A 9789-nucleotide genomic window follows, 5' to 3' on the forward strand; every position below is an offset into this window, starting at 1 on the left:
GATTTTCAGTTAACTACGTCTGCACCCAGCTATAGACAGTGTAACACGGGCTTTAGAAGGAAAACGGTGCAACATTTTTATAGAATAGAACCCAGAGGCTAAAATGATACCACAGGTCTGCAAGGGTAAAATTGTTTAGAGGCGATTTTTATACTGAACTCAGAAAAAAACACTGACTCCATAGGCTTTTTCTTGCACCATACTTTGACCCCTTTGTGTGACCTTTGGTGGATGATTTTGGTGTCATTTGATTGGTTAGACATTAACTGACGCTGTGCTGCAATTGGCTGCTGTGGGCAGAGAAGACTTTCTTAACCCACCTTCTAAACAGTGTGCTGGAGTTCATAGCATCCAATCATAGCATAGCTTTAATTTTACCTCAGCAGTATAAGAAGTGAAAGCTGCGCTGTGATTGGTTATTAGGGGCAGTAAAGACAGAATTTGTAAGGATGGTCAATATGTGGTGAGCTGAAATTTTGAGTAGCAAGAAGGATAAATGAAGTAACCCATGCTTTTTTGTGAATGGGACAGATGGGATAGGACTCGTCACTGGAGCCAAAAATGTTGGCCAACGAGATCCTCTTTACAACCTGGATGCAGGAACGTAGATGTGGGAAGTTGAGCTGCTCTCCATAATGTTCTCCTGCCATCACTCCACATTGAGCTTGGACTGATGAAGCAGATTGTGAAAGCTCTACAGAAAAAAAGGAGAAACTTTTAAGCACTTGTTTACCGAGTTTCAGGGGCTGTCCGGATCAAAACTGAAGGCAGCCATTTTTATGTTTCATGCTTAAACGTTCCCAAGCCTTGGGGTGTCTGAGGAACTTGAAGTGACATTTCTTACATTCTCATTTGGACGACTGAAAGAATTCATCAGGATATGAAGGTAGATGGAACATGATGGGGGACTACTGCTGGATGCTTCACAGAGAAGATCTGCAGCCTTCTAGAAGAGGAAAGGTATCAAGAGAAGAGGAAAAGGCGCAAGAAATAATTTCCAAGAAAGTTCAATACATTGTTATATATCATATTTTGACCATTTTTGGCGACAGATTTTTCTTGTTCATCTAGGCTTGTACGTAATTTTACATGTGTTTTGTGCAAAATCCATACATGGTGGTTTAAAATAGTGGGGGGGGGTTTGCTGTTTTATTTATTTATTTTTTTTTAATTATAAGAAAGCCTAAGAATCAGTCATTTGGATTCGACACAACTTTCCTAAACCCCAATTTTTCATACCTGTGTTATTAGCCTCCAAATCCTGCATTTAAGTATTAAGAAAAAATTGTCCCCATGGATAGACAACCTTTTTAATAAGATTCTTTGTCTTTTGCAGTCACCATCTTGTAGCTCGCCTGTATGAAACTAAAGGAGAGTTTCGCTCGGCGTTGCAGCACGAGAAGGAAGGATACACAATATACAAGAACCAGGTGACGTAGTGGCCTTTTGTAGACCTCTGTGGGCTTCCAGCTTTTCAGATCTCCAGCATATATGTGGTGACTGTGATTTGTGGGGGCAGTTTCTGGGCATCTGATTACTTTACATTGAAAGCCTAAAATGTATTTTCTTAGCGTGGCTTTGCATCTGGTATTAATGTTTTGTTCTTGTCATTTTTAAGCTGGGGGAGCAGCATGAAAAGACCAAAGAAAGTTCCGAGTACTTGAAGTACCTCACCCAGCAGGCGGTGGCTCTGCAGCGCACAATGAATGAGATCTACAAGAATGGATCCAGTGCCAATATCATGCCACTTAAGGTATGTGACCGGTGTCTGTGGCGGTACATAATGGAAGACCTGTCAGTCCTCAGGCTGCATTTACATCTCGGTATGTTACCATTCCAGAGAAGAGGGACACTTTTTTTTTTTTTTACCTTTTTTTTTTTTTAACTGATGTAGGTAGATTTAGAACAATTGATTCTTGGCAATGGATCAGTTAAAATGGATGACACAATATAACAACTCATGCATACGACTGATTATATCGGACAAGTGCAACCAGTGGTTTTCTTGGACCGCACTCTTGCTGATGATATTCTATGGCGCTGTGCACATGTCCGATTTTATTTTTTTTTTTTTCTTGCCACTTCTAAATCTGATAGAGCCTAGTTAGATATATCTGCTGGACTCTGCTTACAGCTTCATTTAGACAATACAGCGTCCTGTCAGATGTATCAGTGTCGGGGGTAAGTCCTGTCCCTAAGTAGTGGTGATATAGCGGTGTCAAAAGTAGTAGTGCTGCACACATGTACAACTAGCTTTGTTAAAGCTGCAGAATGCGGGAGACACAGGATTTCCACTGATTAGACAGGTTACATGTATTTGAGGAATAAAGTTCAGCAGTGGCCAGGCACCTTCATAATGCGATTAACCTTACATCTGTGGATAAATGGCATTATGGGACCTGACAGGATCCCTTTGAATAAAAGTATTTGGGGATAAAAGTCATTTTTATTTTTCAGTTTCTTGAAAAATTTTGCAGTTGTGATTTTTACAAGCGCTTTGTTTCCCGTTATATTCAACTTTGATGTGGTCAGAAGTCAGATGAGAGGAGCGCAAAAAAGTCAGATAAGTGTTAGTGAGCTGATTTAGGTGGGAGAGCTTCTGACGGACTGTCAATGATGCATTCTGCGCCCAGCAATGGACACTGCAACAAACAAGCTATGGAAAGCAATTGACCCCAAATTTTTAATGAAACCCAATTACAAAAATGATTTTAAGACAAAAATAAATTCATTTACATAAAAGGGGTTGTCCTCCTATGGAGACTTTCTTTTTTCTAAAGTACATGGTTTGTTTGGAGAATAATGAGTGTGCAGCCGCCATCCTTCTCTATGTCACTCACATACGTGTGTTCCCTTTCAGTTCACGGCTCCCAGTATGGCCAGTGTCCTGGATCAACTGAATATCATCAATGGAATCTTGTTCATCCCACTCAGGTAACTGATACTTGGGGCCTGGACCCCTTTTTTTTTTTTTTTTTTTTTAATATGTATTGTGGTATAAGTTACGACCAGGAGCCGTTACCCAGACCTGATGGCATAGAGATCGGCATCTCACCCCACCCCATGCTCACACAGGGGCCCCTGCTTTCTCAGTACCCTCTCCTTGCCCCTACAGATGTGTCCCCATACTGTACTTTGTGTTCACCCCCTCTTTCACAAATACTTTTGTGGGGTCTGTTTCTTTTGACATTATGTATTGTAACAACACTGATATTTTTGCAGTCAAAAAGATCTGGAAAATCTGAAAGCTGAAGTCCAGCGACGTCAGCTGCTACAAGAGGCCATTAAGGAATCCGACAATCAGAAGCCTGAAAACACTGAAACCGTAACCTTGAAATCAGCCGGAACAAGCGCGATCACAAGTGACGATGCTGCAGAGACACAAACCTCGGCTTAGTTCTGTCCCCTCTTCCTTCTTCGGACGCCACTTTTTAAAACTCTAATCCCTCCACAGGGTTTTCACCAAGACCCATAGATTATAAAGCGCATCTTGGCGATATTGTTGCACAGGTACAAATGCAGATAATTGACAATGCAAGGAATAATGTCTGATCCATCAATGATTTGTGTCTTCTGCACAAAGACCTCCTCCGTCCCTAAGCAGCTGTGCACATGCAAGAATCTGGGGCTTCAGATGGCCCAGTCACGGGACGTCTGTGTGTGTGTCCATGTGAAATCCATTTCTGCATTTTGTGTTTGTACCTTTTATAGGTAACCTCTCTGCTTCCAGGCCGCCTAATATTTCTCAGGTCAGTTAGTGATGTGGACTGGGACCGAGTCCATCAGCGAAATGCAAAGCCACCTCTCCTAAATTCCTGGCCACGAGGCTATGGTCTGAGCCCACAGATGTAGCTTTTGTGGCCCCAGAATTAAGCCATACACTCAATGAGAAACAACCCCGAAATAATTATTCCATACCACAATTTGGTGACGCCGACATGGACGGCGCATGTGTCGGCCTTTTTCTTTTAGTAAGGGGAGGACTTTGGTTCAACTATTTTGCTTTTCAGCTTTTTTTTTTTTTATTATTACTAAAGACTTTTGGGTTTTATATGATTTTTCTTTTTTTATGGTGATTCTACGACCCGTGATTTAGTATGCCTGTAGAATTCAGCAGATTATCCAGCGACGTGACATCTGCAGATACGTAAGGACAAGATGCCGCCCCTCGTCCATGCTTACCACCCATACACTAGTGCCTGAATGTACAAAGTGGGCTCAGACCCCCAATGATCACACAATCCTTGCCCGAACACGGAGGCTCTATCTTGAGGAAGGGGTCGATGTTTTTTCATCTACACTCATTTGTAGATGTTTCATTGTTGCGTCACGGCTTGTTTCTGAGACATTTTGTCCTTTAAACTTTTTACAGAATCTACTGAAATTATTTTTTTCCATAAATTACATACTCCTCATGTGGGTTCTGTGTGGCTGTGATGTTAAGTGCTCACTCTTTGTAATTACTCCGCATCTGATTGTAACGAGCATTTTTCACTCTTATCTGCCTTAAATCCCGGTGTTCCTTCCGCACTCTGTGTACCAGTATTGTCCGGTCATCGGCCTCTCCCTCCGTCCAAAGCTGTACAGAAAGGTGGGCTGAGCGCTCGCCTAGGGTCAGGTTGCATTAGGCCAGGTTCGCACTGTTATTGCCACATGGTTTTTTTTTGTTTTTTTTTTTAATCACGGCAAAAAAAAAAAATTGGAAACCAATCTCAAATAAGAAGTTTAACGGAATCCTATATTATGTTTTTACTAATAAATCGAAGTGGTATGGCTCTATAGGTCATGTCACAGCAATAAAAATGATGCCCGTTTTGAAATAAACCAATGTGCCAGAGCTGAGAAATCAAGCTTTACAGCCACATGCAATTTAGCCAAAGAGTGTTCACACTGGAAAGGAAAATATTCAGCAAAAAAAAAAAAACTCTCAAAGCTTAAGGTTTGTTTGTTTTTTTTTTTTGGAGAGGTTTTCTATTCTGAAAAACATCTGTTGACCTGCCATAGTACGTTGACATGCCATCATTGCACTTCCAGGCTGGGACTCTAAAGCTTGATTTCTCATTGGCTTCATAGTTTTACTAGGACCTACATAGTCACACAACTATATATAATGGTGAAATCGTCCCATTTAAAGGAAAGCTTCCTACTTGCCTCTTTGGCATCCATTGCCAGTTTGCCCAACCTCAGTGAGCATTGAACTCATGTAGGTGAGGTCTATATGACTTCACCAAAAGGAAGGTCGCGGTTGGATCTCTGAGCGTTTCTGAACTTTTTTCTTTGCATTTCTAAAACCCCCATCTTGCCATGCACCATGGAAGAGGACGTCATTCTCAGCAGGAGGGATCCAGTCTAGAAATCTGATTCAACAGCTTCACATTTTTAATGAATAAAAGTATTCAAATGTAATTTTTTATTTTAATTTCAGGTTTTTTCTTTTCCTGTTTAGTACGTTGTTTTAAATGTTTGCTGTATGAATTCATGCGATAATCTAGAATGTTCTCTTGTTGTATGTTTCATTCATTTTATATTGTTTTGGATCTTTGTTCTTTTATTAACTTAAGACCTCCCTGCCCTGCGTACAAATGACAGTAAAACTTTAATCCAGAGTATTGGGGGATTCAGAGCTCCCATGGCTAAGCTGGCGCGTATGATTGGTTGCAGGATTTTTGGGAAGGTGTGTTTGGCATATCCAGTGACTACTGCTCCAATACTTGTTTTGTAATTGTCTAAATGCTGCTCTTTACTGTTTCATGGTAAGTGTATTTTTGGGAAATGACTAACTTTACCAGGCAGCAGTAGGTAAAAGCACTGTTGTCCTTTGTCCTAAACAGCATATTACTAAAATTTGAGAATTTTAGCCTTTAATAAATTGATGATAATGCAATTCATGGTTTTCTGGTTTTATTACAGTTTTTTTTTTACATTTTTTTACATGAACTGAACTCTTACAAAATATTTGTGGAAAACATTTTGTAGGCTTTTTTCTTCCTTTTATGTACAATACAATAGAAACCCTAGCTGCTGAAAGGTTTGTTATAGAGGTATTAAAGGTGAGTGGTGCCAATTAGAGGTGAGCAAACCCGAACTTTAAAAGTTGGTGTCCAGTGCTGAATACCGAACACTTGACTCCTCCCGGAAGTCAGTTTGTCCATTGCAGAGAGAGGTGGCCTTTTTTTTTTTTTTTTTTTCTTTCCCAGATCCGAAGTTTGGGTCTTCATTGTTTTTCAATGTGGTTCTGGCTTAAGTTCGGGTACAGTTATGGTACCCAAATCAAACTAAGGGTTCACCAGGGGGGGTCCGCTCATCCCTAGCGCCAAGGATGACCAGTCTAAAAATACCTGTCAGAAAGCATTCATAATCGGAATAGGTCCGGTCCATGCTTTCCAGGAGTTATTAGTAGTTATTAGTAGATGCGACATATCGACGCAGCTCGCCTCTCGATACGGTAGTGAACAGCGCTCATGTACCCCTTTTAAACTTATTCACCTATATGGCTACATATGTTACAGGGATTGTGTCTTCAGAAAATGACCTATTTTTAAATTCACACTAGTCACTGGGGCTTTTTTTTTTTTTTTTTACACCTATTGTTTTTTTTATGAAGAGTTTTCAGCAGTCTCCTTACCAGCAGAGGCGGGATTTCATAATCTCTTTCCACAACTGATAACAAAGGATCCAGGAATCACAATGGGTCAGGTCACAGTTGATCCTACTCCCCCTCTTTAAAAATGACTTGTTCACACACTTATAGGTGTCAAAACCTGATTTAAAGAAAAGGTCTTTTTTTCCATCACCCATGACGGCACCACGAGAGAGGGGATCCACCCTTCAAGGACAGGAAACCTTCAAGATAAAAAGGGCAGCTCCTCTCTCCACGTCAGAAAAAATAGTCACGTTACAGACGGCACTTATTAGTGGCACTCGCTTCAGCCCGTAGGATAGGTGACTTGCAAGCACTATCAGCAGACCCTCCCTACACCCAGGTCATGGACGATAGAGTTGTAGTAAAATTAGACGAAGTTTATCTCCCCAAGGTGGTGTCCAAATTCCATAGGGCTCAGGAAATAATCTTGCCATCTTTTTGCCTTAACCCAAGAAATCAGAAGAAGAGACTTCATTGCTTGGATGTTAGGAGGTGTCTCTTACAATATTTAGAGATGACGGAACCTTGGATGAAGCAAAGGGCCTTGTTTGTAGCATTTCAGGGGTCGAGAAGAGGTCTGAAGGTCTCTAGACAAACTATAGCTAGATGGGTGAGAGAGGCCATTATGCTAGCGTATGTTAGTGCAGGTAGGTCTGAAGGCTCATTCTACGAGAGCCATGGTGACATCCTGGGCAGAGAGAGCAGGTGCTTCCATCGACCAGATCTGTAAAGCGGCCACCTGGTCCTCTCAGTCTACCTTCTTCAGACATAAATTATAGGTTAGATCCATCTGCTTCCCCTGACCTCACGTTCGGGAGAAGGGTGTTACAGGCGGTGATCACTTCCTAAGACACTACAGACCTCTGTACTTCTTTCGTGCTGCCGTCATGGGTGATGGAAAAATACCTGGCAATGTGTTTTTCCAGGACGTCCCTCCTGACCGCACGCCCACCCACCAATCCTCAGTGTTTTTCCTGTCTCTGCATGGAGGGAAACACGAGAAAGAGCTGCGCAGCTTACCGAGCTCGGGGATCGTGCGGTCCTCCAAATCATTCCCCCTGTCAAGAGGCTCAGGGTCGAAACTTCCCAGTGGGGAGTCCCTCTACCCCAAAGGCCCGCAGCGGAACGAGGCTCCGGGATTGAGCCGCTCCTCCCGGTGGGAGGCTCTCTGCTCAGGACATGGCAGCAATCCGAGCGGCGTTCCTCCAGTCAGCATAGGCGTGCTGATCTGGCGACGTGGCACGCGGCTTCCGGAAACAGAGTAACTGTGTCACTTCCGGTTTCGTCGGGGCCGGCGTTACGTCACTTCCGGTGGCGTTCTAAGAGCGGGGAGAGCAGGCGCTCCATCAGGAGAAGTCACAGCACCGCGGTTGCTACAAACATTAGGGTACAGCATCGTGCAGGGGGTACTCTGTGGGCTCCGGCTTCAGTCCAGCTATGGAAGGCGTGATCGAGGATGGAGGGGTAAGTCCGCTCTGTGCAGTCCACCCTCACCTCAGATAGCACTATAGTACGCCACCTAGCCTATTACTCCCTAACTTGTGTCGTTTAGGATAAGGGAAACCCCGCTGCTCCCCCAGCCACGGCTAAGAAAGCTGGAAAGGTCACGGCAAAGGCCAACAGATGTCCAGTGTGCCACGTAAAACTCCCAGACTCCCGTGGCAAGACCCTCTGCACACCCTGTACTTCTAGGATCATGAAGGACGAGCAGTCTTCACTGCTTTCAGAGATGAGATCCCTGATCCGGGAGGAAGTTCAGGCTTCTATGTCTAGCCTTTCACATTCAGGCCCGACCAGTCCCTTTTCTGGCCGAAAGCGGGCCAGACGGGAGAAGGACCATGGGGGGCCAGAGTATTCTTCTGATGAAGGTCCCGATCAAAGGGACTCTGTCAGAAGAGGAGGGAGAAATTCCAGCAGAAAACCAGGATCAGGCCAGGAAGTACCTTTTACAGTCGGAGGAGACAGACGAGCTCGTTCAGGCAGTGAGGAATACCATGCAGATCGAGGACACCTCTAAGCCACAGTCCAGACAGGACTTGATGTTCGGCGGACTTGTGGCGCAAAACCAGACTGTGTTTCCTATAAGCAATCATATTAAGGCCATGGTTCAAGAAGAGTGGAAGGATGGTGATCGCCGGTTGGTGCTATCTCGTGACTTTAAAAATCGTTTACCATTCAACCCGGAGGAAGTCGAGTTATGGGAGGAGGTCCCTAAAATTGACGTTCCGGTTGCAAAGGTAGCCAAGAAGACGGCTATACCTTTTGAGGACTCGTCGAGTTTGCGTGACCCTATGGATAGAAAAGCTGACATTCTCCTAAAAAGGGCTTGGGAGGCTTCCGTGGCCCTAATTAGGACCAACATAGCGGCCACTTCGGTGGCCAGATCTATGTACCTATGGATGGGTCAGTTAGAGGAGCATCTATCCAATAAGACTCCTAGATCAGATATTCTGTCTTCCCTGCCTATTATGAAATCTGCCATGGCATTTTTATCTGATATGACAGCAGAATCTGTCAGATTCTCAGCTTGAAACAGTTCCCTATCTAATGCAGCTAGGAGGGCTGTATGGCTAAGGTCCTGGTCAGGAGATAATGCCTCTAAAACCAAGCTCTGCTCCATTCCGTTCTCTGGGCAAGAGGGTGTTTGGTCCAGCATTGGACACTATCCTTGAGTGAGCCTCTAATAAAAAGAAGTATTTCCCTGAGGACAAACCTAAGCGGTCTCAGCCCTTTCGGAGAGGATTCTTCTCCAAAAAGCAGTTTGATTTCAGGGGACAGAATAGGTCCAGCAGAGGATCCTACAGAGGCTCCCGTGGACAGAGTAATAAGGGCAGAGGTCTTTTATTTAGCCCAACTTCCAGAACTAAGTCACAATGACACCACTTTCCTAGGGGAAAGGCATCGTCATTTCGCAAAAAATTGGGCCCAGATCACAAAAAAACAGTGGGTTCGAAGAACGGTGTCAGAGGGATACAGCATAGAGCTTTACTCCCCTCCCCCAGAAAGATGTATCTCACCTACTGTAGTTACAGCAGACTCTGCCATACTAACAGAATTACAAGACATGCTCAGGGCAGCAGTAATAATTCCGGTTCCTCCATCAGAGATAGGAAAGGGGCACTATTCTTCCCTATTCACTAACGCAA

General features: G+C 43.8%; 1 protein-coding gene across 5 annotated transcripts in view; it reads left to right on the plus strand.

The window, feature by feature from the left end:
• CLUH (clustered mitochondria homolog) overlaps positions 1-5884 on the plus strand; it is a 54246-nt gene extending 48362 nt beyond the window's left edge. For all 5 annotated transcript variants that reach the window (XM_069761278.1, XM_069761280.1, XM_069761281.1 and 2 more), the window contains exons 23-26: positions 1337-1430; positions 1619-1753; positions 2861-2934; positions 3223-5884. In XM_069761278.1, coding sequence (XP_069617379.1) covers positions 1337-1430; positions 1619-1753; positions 2861-2934; positions 3223-3397 — 478 coding nt within the window. In that variant the 3' untranslated portion in view covers positions 3398-5884. The remainder of the gene's footprint in view (positions 1-1336; positions 1431-1618; positions 1754-2860; positions 2935-3222) is intronic.
• The last annotated feature ends 3905 nt before the right edge of the window (positions 5885-9789 follow it).

Source organism: Ranitomeya imitator, chromosome 3, assembly GCF_032444005.1.
Source record: "Ranitomeya imitator isolate aRanImi1 chromosome 3, aRanImi1.pri, whole genome shotgun sequence".
In the NCBI taxonomy this organism is placed as follows: Eukaryota; Metazoa; Chordata; class Amphibia; order Anura; family Dendrobatidae; genus Ranitomeya; species Ranitomeya imitator.